Source organism: Ahaetulla prasina, chromosome 6, assembly GCF_028640845.1.
Source record: "Ahaetulla prasina isolate Xishuangbanna chromosome 6, ASM2864084v1, whole genome shotgun sequence".
NCBI lineage: Eukaryota > Metazoa > Chordata > Lepidosauria > Squamata > Colubridae > Ahaetulla > Ahaetulla prasina.
The window spans coordinates 48,327,852-48,345,362 of NC_080544.1; the positions used below are offsets into that span (position 1 = coordinate 48,327,852).

The following is a 17,511-nucleotide window of genomic DNA, read 5'->3' on the forward strand; positions in this document are numbered from 1 at the left end:
GATCCTAGGTAGAGGCAGATATTTCTCTCTCTGGGCACGATGAGAATTTATCTGCTGAATATAACTCTGCATTGGCGACAGGAAGAACATACGGCCAGTAAACACTCAGCTCCATTCAGTTGCCTAGACTCCACTCCACAAGGGATTATGGGTCATTAAAAGACGATGATACAGGTGAAAAAGTAGTAAAAAATAAGCAGGGTAAAATATTGTGCCATTTCCAAATAAAACTGATAAATTCTGGACACATTACAACCAGATTTAACTATGGTTGAAAAGACAAAAGTATGGATAATTGATATGGCAATATCAGGGGATTGCAGAACTGGAGGAAATTATAAAGTATCAAGGTCTGAAAACTGAAGTTAAAAGATTATGGCCTAAACTGGTAGCAGTGATTGCAGGGGTTATTGACAAATTGGGTGCCATATCAAAACATCATGGACAGCACTGAGAAAATCTATGCAAAATTTCCATTTGTCAATTACAAAAGGTCCCACTGCTTGGATCTGCACATATACTATGTTGATACATTACAATATTTTAGGTTCTTGAGAAGAACTCACATGTAAATTCCACCACCAGCTAAAGAACTGACAGCTGTGATTTCACATTGTTGTGTATATAATAATAGTAATAATATACATTTCCCCCCCAGATATCTAATATGAGAGTTATTCAAGTTATTCAAGTTTTTGCCCTAACTACTGATGCAGACTACTACTTGTATGGTTAAGTGGTTAGGTTCAAGCTGAAATCAACAGAACATGCAAGGAAGACTGGAATGCCAGTGATGGAATAATGAGAAAAATATTGTTGAACTATATATGGATTAGGAATAAAAAATAAGCAGGGGACCAATTTATCTGTTTCTGTCAATCCAATAATTTTATTTACATTGCTAATATATTCTTCAGACAACCAAGATGACATTTATATAACTAGAAAACACCAGATGGAATAAACACAATAAAATCAAATTAACTATATTAGTGGTACAAGGTTGTGGAAAGATCAGTTATAATAACAAAGATGTAGCCAAGGGTTTATTGTGCAAACGATGACGAACTATTCGTGGGCAAGTTCCAAATCAAGCTAAAGGAAAAGAACAAAACCAGTTTCCATAATATTATCATAAGGATATACTTACCAGTTTCAAACAGAACCTAGATAGAGAATCAGAAGCTGTGGAACAAAATCAATGGACCTGTTAAGGATTCATGTGAAAAGAGACTACCGTGTTTCTCTGAATCAGAAAATAAGCCCTAGCCTAATTTTTTTAGTGTGCTTCTAATATAAGCCATACCCCCAAAATAAGCCCCAGTTAAGGTCATCATCAGTTCTGTGTGTGTGTGTGGCCAGCACCGGAGGCAGCGAGGGCACAGGGGCCGACCGTGACTGGCAGCCACAGCTTGAGAGCACAGGTGAGTTGATTACCTGTCCAAGCAGCAGGTGGAGACAGAGGTGCGGAGAGGGGGGGAGCCAGGCGATCTGGTTGTGCTATGTGAGCTGCGGGAAAGCCGAATCAGTGGAGTGGAGCAGCCGGCCGGCCATCAGAGGCTGATCTTTGCACGGTGGCACTGGCAGCAATTAGAGGCAGAGGCACAGAAGGCCAGGTGGGGGGGTGGGGGAAGGCAGGCAATCCGGACACACCGCAAGTGTCGTGTCCCACTCCTCCGCTGACGGCCGGGTCAGGGAAATCCGAATCAGGCTTGCCTCTGCAGCTCTGCCCAAAGTCCTAGCAAAGTCCTCAGAGCAGGCAGGAGACCAGAAAGTGACTTCAGCAAGATAAGTTCGACTTTGCCTGACTCAGAGACTGCCAGAAAGCAGATCCTTTATATAGGCCATGGGGTGTGGCTCCATGACTCAGCACTCATTAAGGCCTGCCCCTCCCTTCCTTCTGTTGCCTCCGCCTATCCAATCTTCTGATGCGAGGGTCACTCCAATCAGCTGTTGGAAGTAAACTTTCCTCAGGCTCACATGCTGTGGAGGAGGGGGAGGGGTCTAGCTGCTCCGTTTGCCTGGGCATGGAGCCAGGGCTGGGGCCGGGGGATGCTCCCTCCTCTGCACCCTGCTTGGGCATGGAGCCAGGGCTGGGACCGGGAGGTGCCCCCTCCTCTGCAGCTTGTCTGGGCATGGAGCCAGGACTGGGGCCGGGAGGCATACATTCCTCCGTGTTCGTGAGCAGATAAGCAGACCCCTGCTGCGGTGAGAGCGGACAAGACACAACAGCAAGGGCCGTGGAAAAGCTAAGAGTCTATGGAATGGAGTGGGTGGGCGGTCTGTCCCACCATCTCTTGGCTTGCCCACAGCCCACGCTGCGTGTCCAGATCGAATGCCTCCCTGCCCGTGCCTCTGCCTCCATCTGCTGCTTGGCCAGGTAATCAATTCATCTGCGCTGTGTGGGCTATGCAGGCTGCGCAGCTCCAGAATGCGCCAACTAAGGGGTTGGCAGGCTACAGCCAGATACCGTCAGCCTGTGTCCACTCGCCACCTCTTGTGTGTGCGCCGAGTGGCGTGCTCAGGTGAGCTGATCACCCTGATCTCCTGTTTCCCAAAAAATAAGCCCTAATGTGTCTTTTGTAGCAAAAATAAAATAAAATATAAGACTGGGTCTTATTTCCAGGGAAATATGGGTACTAAAGATCAAGAAACAGAAAAAAGCGAACTGGATGCCATGGAGATAATTGCTAAGAAATGAAAAAAAGCCAAAGTCAAGAAGCACAAACAAAAATCTCAGGACAAAACTTAAAAGACTTTCAGAAAACTGTTAAAAGGTACAAGGAACTGAATCATAATATCTGCAAAGAGGTAAAAATGGTAACATATTGAAAAATAAGACAGGTTTTCCAAAATATTTTAAAATTTAGAAGGAATTTTCAGTCATAAAATGGTATTCTAAACTAAAGAATACCAATGGACAGATAGTAATTGATTCAAGGATCAGAGATACAAGGAACACAGTGAAATTCTGTACAATGTGTATATCAACATCTAACATATCTTAATTCTGCAACAGAGGAAAATACATGTACCTCAAGGATGAATTGTGGAATCCTTGCTGCTGTCTTGAGTGTTTGCAGGTGTTTGCTTGCAGACTTTTCTGAGCTTGGCTGTTTGATTTCAGACTCTTCATTACCGATTAAGTAATGTGAGGTTTGCCCTGCCACTGTTGTTAGGGTGTGTGGTTTTCTCCTTGGTATTTCCTTGATTAGGTATGGACATGGACAAAAAAGTTAAATGCTGGTGTTTAGACCAATAAATTTCAAATACCAGCATCCTGGCTGGAGAATTCTAGGAGTTAAAGTCCAGATTCATCAACTTTGAAAAATACTGCTATATGCCCTTGAGTCTGGCCAATTATGGATTCAGACTGACTAGTAGGAAACGATAGTCTGTTATTCTGCAGCCCCATATTGCATGCTGTACGGCCCAAAAAGATCAGTGGGAATTAGTTTTGAATAGGCTACCTAAGAATGCACAATACAGTCCTTTGTTTTATTCATCAAGAGACCCAAAACAATGACAGACTTACTGAGATCCCAGAAATGCCTTCACAGAACATAGGTAACCAGAACTTATTCTGTCAAACAATTATTTAATATAATTATTTAATGGGGATTTGTACCAAAAAAAGAACTATTAGCTAAGAAAAACACAGACTAGGTTTACATGTTAAATTAAATTATGGTTAGAGAAGATGTAAGTAGGTGTAACTTGCTTTCAGACATTGTGGGTGCTGCATCACTGGAGGCTTTTAAGAAAAGCCTCTTGTCTGAAATGGTATATGGTCTCTTGTTTGAGCAGGGGGCTGGACTACAAGACCTGCGAGTTCCCTTCTAGCTCTATTCTGATTGATTGAAAGATGGCCTTTATTGTCACTTTTTTGTGTGAACACATTGACACAAATTTAAAAAAATGAATATATATATATATATATATATATATATATATATATATATATATATATATATATACACACACACACACACATATATATATGTATGCATATATATATGTATGCATACACACACATATATATATACACACACACACATTAATCACAGACGATTTAGAATATATAGCTATACATCTGGGCATCCTGTGATCCTAAGCTCAGCATTGTCGGCCCCGAGGCGCCTCACTTGTGGGGTGCCGCAGGGGTCGATTCTCTCGCCCCTTCTGTTCAACATCTATATGAAGCCGCTGGGTGAGATCATCAGTGGCTTCGGTGTGAGGTACCAGCTGTACGCTGATGACACCCAGCTGTACTTCTCCACACCGGGCCACCCCAATGAAGCTATCGAAGTGCTGTCCCGGTGTTTGGAAGCCGTACAGGTCTGGATGGGGAGAAACAGGCTCAAGCTCAATCCTTCCAAGACAGAGTGGCTGTGGATGCCGGCATCCCGGTACAGTCAGCTGAGTCCTCGGCTGACTGTTGGGGGCGAGTCACTGGCCCCGATGGAGAGGGTGCGCAATCTGGGCGTTCTCCTGGATGAACGGCTGTCTTTTGAAGATCATTTGACGGCCGTCTCCAGGAGAGCTTTCCACCAGGTTCGCCTGGGGCGCCAGTTGCGCCCCCTTCTAGACCGGGGAGGCTTATGCACGGTCACCACGCCTCGTGACGTCTCGCCTGGATTATTGCAATGCTCTCTACATGGGGCTCCCCTTGAGGGGCATCCGGAGGCTCCAGTTAGTTCAGAATGCAGCTGCGCGGGTGATAGAGGGAGCCCCTCGTGGCTCCCGTGTTACACCTATCCTGCGCAGACTGCATTGGCTACCTGTGGCCTTCCGGGTGCGCTTCAAGGTGCTGGTGACAATCTTTAAAGCGCTCCATGGCATAGGGCCGGGCTACTTACGGGACCGCCTACTGCTACCAAATACCTCTCACCGACCCGTGCGCTCTCATAGAGAGGGACTCCTCAGGGTGCCGTCAGCTAGGCAGTGCCGTCTGGCGACACCCAGGGGAAGGGCCTTCTCTATGGGGGCTCCCACCCTCTGGAACGAACTCCCTCCAGGACTTCGCCAACTTCCGGACCTCCGAACCTTTCGTCGCGAGCTTAAAACACACTTATTTATCTGCGCGGGACTGGATTAGATTTTAAAGTTATGGGTTTTAAGGGGTTTTTATTATTTATACTATTTTAAATTTGGGGCAATAGAATAAGTTTTTTAATTGTTTTTTAATTTGTATTTATATGTATTTTAACTGCCTGTGAACCGCCCTGAGTCCTTAGGGAGATAGGGCGGTATATAAATTTGAAAAATAAAAATAAATAAATAAAATAAATTGTGCAGTGCATTGTATCAACAGATGTCTCTCGTTTTCCGATAGACCAAGCTCCAAATTCAGTGCCAGCTCCAGAATCGGACCGAACTACAAACTTTAACTCGACCCTTTCCTTATCCTCGGGAAAACCCACATTTTTTGCAAGGTTGGGCCGATCCCACCCGCAGCTCCGCCGGCCTATGAAAAGGCCGCCCCTGGGGTTATGGGGATTTCGCGGCTCCTCCCCGGTATCTCCATCAGCAAAAGCCAGAGTGCGATCCGCCCCCTTCGTTTGCTCTTCAAGCTGAAAATGGCAGCCGTGACAGGGGCGCTCCGAAGGTTACTGAAACCCTCCGTAAGTGCGACCCCCTCGCTTGCCGCGCCGGCTCCGAAAAATGACCAGTGCTGACCCTCGGGCATTGCTTCGCTTCGGCAGGGCGGCTGCAGTCTTGGGGCTTCTCCGTTACAGCATGAAGGCCCCGCGGCGCTTCTCTCCCCGTCCTGTTTTCTAAATCCGGCGCGCTCTTTGCACGAGAGTATAACGAAAAAGCTCGCAGGGTCTAATAATGGCTTGCTTAGGGGCAAGGACCAGATTCCTTATCGATCCCCTCGCTCCCCCGTCTTGAACCTTTGGCTGCTTTTTGCAAAATGGACCCATCAACGCTGCTTTCTTCAGATTTTCCTTTTACACTGTATGTATGCATGTATGCATGTATGCATGTATGTATGTGTATATATATATGTATGTGTGTGTTTGTATGTATATACACATGCACACACACACACAATTTAATAAGACTCTTTCCCCGCCCCCCCACCTGCCCCTTTACTCATCCAGATCTTGGGAAATCCTCCATTCATGGCTCTTGGGAGGAGAAACGAGCTCGATCTTCGCATGCTTTGCAGGTCTTTCCCGAGCATTTCAGGCTGCTTCTGTTCCGCTGCGGTGCATCTTTCGCGTGCATGTTACCCTTTGGTCCCCGCTGCCCGTCTTCCTCTGATACCGAGCCATGCCCTCTTTTCCTAGGGTGGTTGGACCGGTGCCACCTTATGGAGAACAAGCGCGGTGGCCGGAAGGTGTTTATCGGCAGTGGCGAGTGGGCGGAAGTGCACAGCCGACGCGAAGCCCTTTGTGCCTCGGTTCCATTTCAGTACTAGTAAGTTGCCGGGGCTGAGAGCGAATGAAATCGCTTATAATCAGCACCTTGCGATAGTCTCCGAATTGTTCACGGGTGAACTCTAAATCCCCGCTTAAAAACTCTTCTCCCTGTGCTTACTGGCCAAGGGTCTGTCTCCCCCATGCATATTGTCTGATTTAGTCTGCAATCATTTCCATTTGCAGTGACCTAAAAAGCAGAGGACACATTGGATTATGGTGTGCAGATGGGACACATGTGCTCTTGTCCCACAAGGAAAGACCAAAACTCCTGGGTTAAAACTACTAAGGAAAAAGGTTTACGCTAAGTACCAAAGAAGGCTTTTTTTGGCCAGTGGAATAGGCTGCCACTTGATGTGAAACGTTTTTCAAATAGTAATTAGATAACTATCTTGTCAGATACTCTAGTCTAGCACAGTCTTTTTCAAATTTGACAACTTGGTAGCACGCTATTTTGGGATTATGGATTGTGTAATCCACACACATTTTAAGGCTGCTTAGTTTTAAAAACAACTGCTCTAGTAGATCCTGCACATCAGAAATTGGACTAAGTAACCCAGAAGAGCCGTTCACCTCAATGATTCTATTACTTTGCTGTTTTCTTGGAATATATTCCAAAGTTGGCACAATGCTGTAAATTGTATTACTGTTTCTTCTATTTTTTCAGACCTGCTTTTCTGTTATGTCAATTAAGCATAGGTTTCATGGATGTGGGGTTCAACAAGTTTTTACTACTGCAGAATTACTACTGTAGTTACGAGATATTATTTTTAAATTATTTCAGACGGGTATAAATGGGGACAGCCATTCAATGGAAATATCAGGGACTGTGTTTTAGATACACAAAATTATACATCAGTACTACTAAATGTTTCTAATAGTTTGCACACAGACTGGTGTGGGTATATTCGTATATTCAATTTTATTTGGCAATAAGTTAGTATGGTCTCTTTTGTATAGAGGCATAATTTGATTTTAAAATAAAGTTAAAATTTCAGGTACTGGTAAACATTTTTTTGTCATCTTCATTGAGTTAGCCTTGTTGAAGGCAAGACTACTTTTCTTCCTATTTACATTAAGGTTCAGGGCTACAAACTCCATATTTGTATGAATCCTGGCCTTGGGTTGGAGCAATGCGGGTTTCAAGAAAAATAAACACCCTGAACATCAACCTTCACTAATTGGCTATCTGACAAATATACTTTCTCCTTTAGAATGGCTGGTGCATCTAAAGGTCTTTTCCCAATAGTAGACCCTTTAGTGACATCCAAACAGAGGAGATGTTACTGGCACACAATATATTCAGTCATAACATGACCTAGATAATGAGCATAGATTAGAGACTATAGTGGCTAATTCACATCATACTGAAGTCTCAGCCTTTGGGGGAATTGTGAGAATATGTAATAGCACTCTTACAAAATGGCTGTCTTGGGGTGAGTGTAGCCGGTCATAAAATACCATTTTTAAAAACAAAATAGAGTTTTTTAAAAAGTGTGTGATTGCACATTATTACTTTTTTATTTTCTAAAAATGCTGATGTACATTTACTGAGATGTTTGTTCTTTTGTTTTTATGAATTTGCAAGTTAAGACTTTTGCTTGTTTCTAATTCAAACACAGTATCTGCATTGTAACACATGACTGTACCTAATGATTACTAGGTGCTGCAAGGTTTGTTCCTGCTGTCACTCAGCATGCTCCATTTTTTAAGGGGACAGCTGTGGTGGATGGAGATTTCAGGGAGCTCAGTTTAGATGACTTTAAAGGAAAATACCTGGTTCTTTTCTTCTATCCCTTGGATTTGTAAGTATTTTCCTATATTGTATCTCTTAAGTAGACTTGGCCTTCATGTTTTGGGCAGATAATCTTGTTTGTTAATTCAACCTGACTTGCATTCTGGTTATAATGTAACGGTGGCCTTCTTTATGTACAAGTTCAGTGATAAGAAATAGGCCAAAGACATTCTTATGAATGCCTTTCCAGATTAAGGAGAGTATGTGTTGTTGATACTATTATTATCATCTCCAATTAATCCATGATATCTTGAAGTTGTTTTGACTGTGATGGATCATAATCTACTACACTGTATGTCCTTCTGTGTTGTCAAGATGCTTCTTGGGAGAAAGTGACTGGCCCAGTCACCTAGTGCAGGGGTCTCCAACCTTGGCAACTTTAAGCCTGGAGGACTTCAACTTCCAGAACTTTCTGGGAGTTGAAGTCCGCCAGGCTTAAAGTTGCCAAGGTTGGAGATCCCTGACTTAGTGGATTAAAAACTGAATCTGCCCATTTCTACTCCTACCTCCTCCTACATTGGCTGTCATATTCAGAGATGGAAAAAAATGACTTGGAATATTAATTGCTTATTTGTCTAGATAAAGTGGTATATGCCACATTTACATACAAACAAGTAAATTATATAATTTAGGCAAAAGGTTATTGGATTAAACAAATATACGCACTTAATTCTTCAGTAATTTTGTTTTGCAGATGTGAGAAGTTTATTGTCTCAATTTTACTGACCCAGATGCCATACTGTGGACAGTGCAGATTAGAAATCAGTGTAGAATAAAACCTGCTTTGAGCATGAATTGAAGGGTTGTGCAATGATGCAAATTGAAAGGGCAAATGTGATTCCAAGTACTGTACACATAATATCTGAAGATTCCTTAAATCAAAGGCATTCTTTCCCAGAATCTTATAGTAGCTAGCCTTTGTACAGTAACAGTATTTGGATATCTGCGTATAGTGCTCCTAATGAGTATTATTACAATACTGCATAAAGAGTCCAGATAAATATTTGTAAAACACCTGTCAGATGCTTTCGATGTGGTATGATTGCTAAAACTGTACAAATTATAATTTGGAAACTCTATGATCTTCAAATCTTACATTTCTTATCTTATGTTCTATATCTTATATTTGTTATGATGCTTTGACCTGTCCCTAAAAAAGAATTGTAATGAAACAGGATGGAACATTTGTGGATTTCAGCGGCTTTATATGGAATAGAGACTGCAGCATATTTTTGGATTTCTTGGCAATTATGATAAGGGAATGATAAATAGCAATCAGATAAACGCTATAAACATTTGTTAGAAATTGGGGATTCAACTTTAAAGCAACATTTTTGGCATCTTTTCTAGATTACATGCCATTATTCTTCTGAACTTTGTCCTTTCTATTTATGTCCCAAGGAATTATTTGGATAAGCAGGGTGCCTCAAATGGATAAATATTTCTTTTGCTCATACTTTATACAACATAGTGGTATAAAGATTTTTAGAGGCCTGTTCCATTCTTTTTCATTTTCTGTCTGTATTTTTCCCCCACTAGCACTTTTGTATGTCCAACAGAAATTATAGCTTTTAGTGACAAAGCAAATGAATTCCATGATGTGAATTGTGAAGTTGTTGCTGTATCAGTGGACTCTCACTTCTGTCATCTGGCCTGGATAAATACACCAAGAAAGGTAGAAATTAAGTTTCTTGCATTATCACATATTCTTGCATTAACATTATATTTAATTTTATCTATTTATACAGCACCGCTTATGCTAGCTAATTTGACTGACCCAGTTACTGGGATATTGAATGTGGAAGAAAATTACTTTTACTTATTTGGATATTTATTAAAATCTTAAATACTTAAAATAATAAATACTTAAAATCTGTTTAAAATCTAGATTCATCTTATTTACATTAATATTAGTTTCGTATATAAATTTCTTAGTTTCTTAAAGGGCGTTTTAATAAGATTTTCTTAAAATGTAAACAGAAATTTGATCATTTTCCAGCTGTGAATAGTATGCTTTTCCTACCAGATAGGCATTTCACTTTCACCTAATAAAAATGAGCTATTAATGGTTTCTGCTGTTTCTGAAATTAATTGAATTGTTGCGATATTTAATTTTATTTGTGCTTTCTTCTCACGGGTATTGTGACTCAGTTATTTTCATCAAATGCATTAAAATCTGCATCAAATCATGATGTCAGCATGCATATATCATAATTGTTGTATCATTGTGACCGGCTTCAGACACCAGTGTTCATTTTGTCTAATCTATTCTAAACCATAAGAAAAGTAGTGCCCAGTAAGAAAAGGAAAGATAAAACAGTCTAAATTATTATGCTTTGTCATTGTAGGAGAGGCCCAACCCCAAGGCCATAAGTAACTGATAGCTACAAAAGTTGCTACTATTTTAAATCTAATTACTGTGTTTCCCTGAAAATAAGACCCTGCCTTATATATTTTTGAACCCCGAAATAAACGCTTGGCCTTATTTTCGGGGAGGTCTTATTATTTTGGGGCATGTGGAGCAAGATGGGGCTCCTCTTGCCATTTTACCTGATTTCCAGCTGTGTTTAAATATTTTCAGGGAGAGCTTATTTTTGGGGGGAGGCTTATTTTAGCGCATGCGGTCAAAAGCCCAATTGGCCTTATTATCAGGGGATATCTTATTTTTGGGAAAACAGGATATAAAATTCTGAAACAGATAATTATAATCTTTATTAGTAAAATAAAAAAGCAGTTGTGTGAAATATATAGTATGGAACCAAGAAAATTAGTGTTTATTATTCTGTTGTATATTAATGTGACTTAGTGGTCAGATTTTAATCATCACTTAGAACATCCCTCAGGTGGGACCGTTTATTGAAATAGTGATTCTTTCTTGCTGACTTAAAAGAATCAACTCTCCTGGAAAAATTTGGAAGGCCTGGGCAAATTGGATCTTGCTCTTACCTATTTCCTGAACTTTTCTGTCTGGGGGTTCTGTTGCTTTTTCTCTAGAAGTCCTGTTACGTAATCTTGTGCCCTTTTATCAATCGAACCTGTAAATTTTCAGAGACCTAGATTAAAATCTGTGCTGCAGAACACTGGCTGGAACTTTAAAATCATTGATAAATTATTTTCATATCCTCAAGTAATTCTAATATGAATGGGAAATGGGCTGAGGTTTTTAAAACATACTTTACTAGTTTGCGTATGCTACAGCCTTGAAGTCTGTCTAATCCTCTAGCTAGATTTATGACTGTGTGACAGGGTTTCCACAACTAAAATGCAAGTGGTGACCATACACTTTTGTCTAGGACAGAGGTTCCCAATCTTTTTCGCCCGCGGCTCCCCCGGAAATCCGACCTGCAACTGCAGCGCGGACCCAGCGGGCGATATTCGGCGCCCATGGCGATGCTGGCTCCCTGGGGAGCCGCGGCTCACAGTTTGGGAATCACTGGTCTAGGAGATGGCCCCTAAATACTAAGGAGACTTGCTGGCCTTGTTTCAAGGACAGGTCATTTATCTCCTTGGCTCTGTGCTGTAGTTAAATTGAGCAGATGATGCATGCCGTATGATTAAGACACCTGGGTACAGGCAGCTGGGTAGGTGTGCATATATCTTACTAATATCAAAATTACAATTAAAATTTACAATTTTAAAATTTAAAATCAGATGGTTGAACTTTTATTTAATTTATTTAATTTTATTATTTTATTTTTTATCTTACCTTTATTACTTTTTATAAATAGCTCAAGGTGGCAAACATACCTGATACTTCTCCTGTCTCCTATTTTCTCCACAGTGACTCTTTGAGGTGAGTTGGGCTGAAAGAGGGTGAATGGCCCAAAGTCACCCAGCCAGCTCACATGAGACACTCATAGTCTCATCGTTTCTAGCCTAGTTCCTTAACCACTAGACCAAACCTCTTATTAGTGGCAATATTTGATGCCCATGGTACAAAACAATAAATAAAAGCTTTTTATTTCTGTTTATTTTAATGAAAAACCGCTGTAGCCTCAGCATAATTGGATCTATGTCCTTTCATATGAAAAGGGCAGGTTGATTTTATATAGGCCACCCTTACCCTATTGTGCCCATTTGATAGGTAAAATCAATTGCCTTCTAATTCACTGGTAACAATTTAATCATGAATTATGAAAACAACAAAAATCTTCTTTTTTGGAAAACTTGAGAATTTTATTTCCAAATTTAAAATACAGAACTTCAACAACAACAAAAAAAAGGAAAGCAGAGAAACAACGAAGCAAAAACATTGTGCAAAAAACAAATGTGTGCGCAGGCACACACATACACAGAGGCTCCATCATATGTTAATTCAGTAAACCCACAAGTGTTGTTTTCCCAAACACTCAAAAGAGTTTTTACTCTTGCTTGCTATAAGATTTTCCTTTTTGCCATCTTGGAGAGAAGGCTCTACGAAATACCGAAAGTTTTGCAGCTCTTTGCTTGAGGTTTGGGGGAAATGGAAACTGGGCTGTATGTTACTGGGTTGCCTTTGGTATAGAAAACTATATATAGTGTATGAGGGATATATACTCACTTTTCATTCATCATCTTTTGATTAATAGTAAAAATCTGGAAGGCTACAGAAAAGCTAAATGTTTGTCTTTTTCCTTAGACTGGTGGTTTAGGCCACATGAATATCCCACTACTATCAGATTTAACAAAACAGATTTCCCGAGACTATGGTGTTCTCATAGAAAGCTCTGGGATAGCATTAAGGTAAGGAATCTTGTTTTGTTACTTACCTTGAATGTCTCTAGTAAGATAGGATAGGGATTTATATATGATACCATAAAATACTTGAATAGATTTTAATTTAGTACATTGTGTGAAGTCAAGTGTTGTAGTTTGTAAACCTAAATTCCTGGTTTAGTACATTGTGTGAACTAAATTTGTCTCTTCCTGAAGCTTGCGGGTAAGTCCATGACTTTGGGCTGGGAAAAAAAGAGGGGAGTTGGGAAATAAGCTGTTTCCGCTCTTTTTCCCTTTTTCGCAGCACCAAGTTAACCCATACGGACCAGGCAACAAAAAGGGGCATTTTTCCATGTTCTGCTGCCTTTGAACTGCTTCCCCTCCTTTTTTTTACAGCACAAAGGAATATGGTGCAAATGGACATTTTAAAATGCTCCGACCTCTTTAAACTGCTTTGTGCTTCTTTTTTTCTTTTTCACTCTCTAGACCAGTAGACAGGCTGGCCACAGCTTGTCAGCAGTGGGAGCAAGAAGGCAGTGCCAAAGGTTATCTGGGACTATGAATTGCTGGATGGCAAGGGTGACTAGGACTTGGTTGGTGGCTGTGGCTTCCCTGGGCATGGCAAGCAGAGTTTGGTTCTCGAGCTGCTTGCCGTCTTGCAGAAGAGACAGGAATACTTGTATCAGATAATATTTTCAGCAGATTCTTAAAATGCCACTTAACCTGACTTAGCTAACTAGAGAAAGAGATTAATTTTTTAGGATCAGTAATTTTACACACACACACACACACACACACACACACACACACACACACACCCCACAATCAATAAGAGTTGTCTTAATCATTTACAAGACTTTTAAAAAGTTTGAAAAATATTTTATTTATAGAATGTAATACAGAATAAAATACTATATGTTTTGGTTTTTGCTGGAATCTCCTGGATAGAATGTAAGACTGGGAATACGTTAGAGCTCTCCTACCATGCAAATCTAAGAGCTGAAATGCCCTCCTTCCCTCTTATCTACATAACTATCTATGAATCTGTCTGTCTGCCTTGATTACAGTTGGTCAGTTAAGGGTCTTTTAAACATTTTCATACTGGTAAACTTCATATATAAATCTTCATATATAAAAATGTGACATCGATTACTGATGTGCAGTATTTTTTTCTTGCTGTATTTAAACTGAAAGTCTGTTATGGCTTCAGAGTATTCAGAGTAGGTATAAACAATAATTTAAAACACTAGTGGAAAATACAGTGGAAGCTACATTAACCTCCCAATAGAATTAGAACTTGCTCTTTTCAAGCAAACAAATTACATAAATTCAACTGCCTTTTTCACTGCTATCTGGTAGAGAAAGAAGAAGGGGATACTGGTAAACATGAGATCTCAGTTTATGTTTTACATTATAAAGCCATTTTTGTAGGAAGTATATTTTTAATTTAAAAAGATGCATTTACTTTTCTTTAAGAGGCCTTTTTATAGTGGATCCTAATGGCATCATCAAGCATTTAAGTGTCAATGATCTCCCAGTGGGTCGCAGTGTAGAAGAAACACTTCGGTTGGTGAAAGCATTCCAGTATGTAGAAACACATGGAGAAGTCTGTCCAGCAAACTGGATTCCAGACTCCCCCACGGTATGTTATTAAAGCTAATATGTAAAACATAATGCTCCTTGTTTTAATTATAGAAAATCTTTTCCCCCCGTCAGTATCTAGAGTTCTTCCATGCACTACTACTATTGCATGCCAGATTGTTTAGACCTCTTCCTTATGATTGGATGCCAGTATGAGGGAAGAAATTACCTAAACAATGTAGTCCTCACCTTACAACAGCAATTCTGACTGCAATGTTCATTGCTAAATAGTGTGGCCCTAAAGCGTGATGTGATAAGTGACCTCGCTGCTTAGCAATGGAAATTGTGTGGCTGCTGCAATTAAGAGAGGATATCGTAGGGTTGCCATTTGCAACATTCTGTCGGCATCCTCGTTGACTTTGCTTGTAGAAAGCTGACAAGGAAGGTTGCAAATGGCAATCATATGGCCATAGGATGCTGTGATACCATAATTGAGGACCGGCCACTGGCCACCCAGACCACAATCAAATGACCACAGATGACACTGTGATGGCTGTAGGTCCTAAAAACTGGTTGTAAGTACTGTACTTGTTCACTATCATTGAACAGTTTTGAACAGTTGCTGAATGAATTGGAAGTAGCTATACTTTTAAGTTCCTTACTATCTTATAAGAGATAAGAAAGGATGTTTGATATTTATGTGCATAGGGACTCTGTACAGCATTTAATTGCCTTGATCGAATGCATAATTCAATACTTATTTTGTAACTCTTTTTGTTTTGCAGATTAAACCAAACCCAGAAGATTCAAAAGAATATTTTTTAAAAGTAAATAAATAGAATGATGAGCAGTATGGGATTAATGATTGAATCTATTTCCTGAAGCCAGAATCAAACACCCTGTGAGACTAGCCATGATTACAATAAAAACCACATAATATTTTCTACTTTGCTATGATGAATGTCTAAATGATCACAGGACTTTGGCCTTCTTCCATAGGTGAATTAATTTAATCCCAAATTAGTTTAAATAGCACATATATCCTACACAAAATACTAGAAAATAATTCTCATTTAAGTAAAAAGATCTGCATTTTATATTTAGTGTGGAAAAATAGTAATGTTCTTTAGTTTTAGTTTGTAGTATGTTCATATTAGATTTCCTATCTTCATAAACTTAATGAAACTATAACCCAATTAACACACATTCAGTAAATTAGTTGCATTCATAGTGTGAATCTTCATGCCTCATTTTTTCACTCCTTTGACAAACAAACCACCTTTGGGAATTATCTTTGTGATCTAATAATGAAATAATGATTATTCAGCATAATAAATAGGCTATTAAATATTTTGGAATACTGAAATTAAAAAATTAAGAGTAAATAAAGAATATATGCTATTTTATAAATAAAAGGAAGATGAAGTTGTGAACCAACATCTTTTAATACCAACACTAAACCTTTGCATGTTTTGGAAATGTTGCTGTGGATATTTAGTAATACTTTGAGTATAAATTTTCAATACCATACTGATGGAATATTAATTATATAGAGAATTTATTATTGTGAAAATTGATAGAGCTTATTTTTGAACAAGATTTTTCACATCACAATTCAATGCATAATTATGAAAGTTAGAAACTTTGAAAGAACTCCAAAAAGAAAACTGGATTTTGCTATAATTACATGTAGTCTCACTTATCCCACAAGTATATTTTTGATTTGCTTTCGCCTGCTTCGATGCTCAATGCTCTCTATACTAGCAGGATATTCCTAGTAATCACTTGTGGGAATGCATGGAAGCACTATTCGTACGAACAGGAGTTGCACCACTGGTCTTTTATGAATAATTGCCGTGCTTTATTCAGACAGCAATTCAAGAAGACGATGTGGCAGCCATAGAAATGAAGCTAACTACATTAGTATTGGTGCCACATAAATGACGCTAGCTAAATCAATATCGGTGCTATCTCAACATACTTGTTTCTGATCATTGGAACTTTGCAATCTTTTACAACTCATAAGTCTATAATTCTCCCTAATTCATTTAGTTACATTTATTTGACTGAAATTCCATTTTTTTCTCTAGGAGGTCTGGATAGTTTAAGCAAGTATCTCTCCTATTTTATTCCCACCCCAACAACCCTGTGAAAACTAAGGAGAAATTTCCTGGCAGAACAATTAATCAGTGGAACGACTTGTCTCTAGAAATTGTGGGTGCTCTTTTTAAGAGATTGGACAACCATTTGTCTGAAATGGTATAGGATTTCCTGCTTTGGTACCTTGTTATCCAATGAGCTCTGTGATCCAGTTGAGTTTTAAAGTGAGATTTCTCTGGTATTTTGAATTGAAAGCTTTTTTTTTTCTATAAGAGAGAATGGTATGATGATGTGATTAACCACAAAGCCCTGTTTTATAAAAAAACAAACTAGTAAAATTCTAGCACGGGTGTCAAACTCAAGGCCCATTTTCACTGACAGTGTTGCAGGAGGCCGTCACAGCTGAAAACAGACCTCTGGAGCCCATTTTCTGGGGTGCTGGGGCCCCCTGACACAAGCAACGTTGATCTGGCCATGCCCCCCCAGCCCCCTCCCCGAGATCAAACACAATCAATGCTTTCTGCCATCTTATCCTTTTAGGTCTAAGTGTCCAAACACAGCAGTAGATTCATTTTTTCCTAGAAAATGAATATTTTGAATAGTTCTAGAATTTAAAAGGATTCTTGGAAATTATGTTTGAACTTAGTCTTGCTCAACTTTCTAGTTTCTAATTTTGTTATACCCACCCCCATTTTTTCCAAGATTAATTTTTTTTAAAAAAAACTAGTGCATGAAATCTGGTAGGCACTAATGGAAGGGTCTATAGTTATCATAGAGGTGAGTGAGGTCAGTCTGTTGGAAAACAAAATTATATTTTTCTGGGTGATTAATAGCCTGATGAGGACCAAGTTATAAGTCCTTTTGAGCACAAGGACATCTTGAAAGGAATAGATAAAATTGCATGATTGGTCACAT

General features: G+C 39.6%; 1 protein-coding gene across 1 annotated transcript; it reads left to right on the forward strand.

Moving 5' to 3' along the window:
- Positions 1 to 5,484: 5,484 nt before the first annotated feature.
- Positions 5,485 to 15,440, forward strand: PRDX3 (peroxiredoxin 3). The gene is made up of 7 exons (XM_058188449.1): positions 5,485 to 5,624; positions 6,297 to 6,426; positions 8,089 to 8,230; positions 9,760 to 9,895; positions 12,839 to 12,942; positions 14,392 to 14,557; positions 15,282 to 15,440. Exons 1-7 carry the CDS (start codon positions 5,493 to 5,495, stop codon positions 15,333 to 15,335), a joined length of 864 nt encoding a protein of 287 aa, XP_058044432.1. The 5' UTR covers positions 5,485 to 5,492; the 3' UTR covers positions 15,336 to 15,440.
- Positions 15,441 to 17,511: the final 2,071 nt, after the last annotated feature.

Excerpts from the sequence above, each read along its gene's own strand:
- PRDX3 (XM_058188449.1), top strand. The coding sequence starts at position 5,493 with ATGGGGATTTCGCGGCTCCTCCCCGGTATCTCCATCAGCAAAAGCCAG. Across the intron at positions 9,896-12,838 it reads GGATAAATACACCAAGAAAG|ACTGGTGGTTTAGGCCACAT; the intron begins GTAGAAATTAAG and ends CTTTTTCCTTAG. Across the intron at positions 14,558-15,281 it reads GGATTCCAGACTCCCCCACG|ATTAAACCAAACCCAGAAGA; the intron begins GTATGTTATTAA and ends TTTGTTTTGCAG.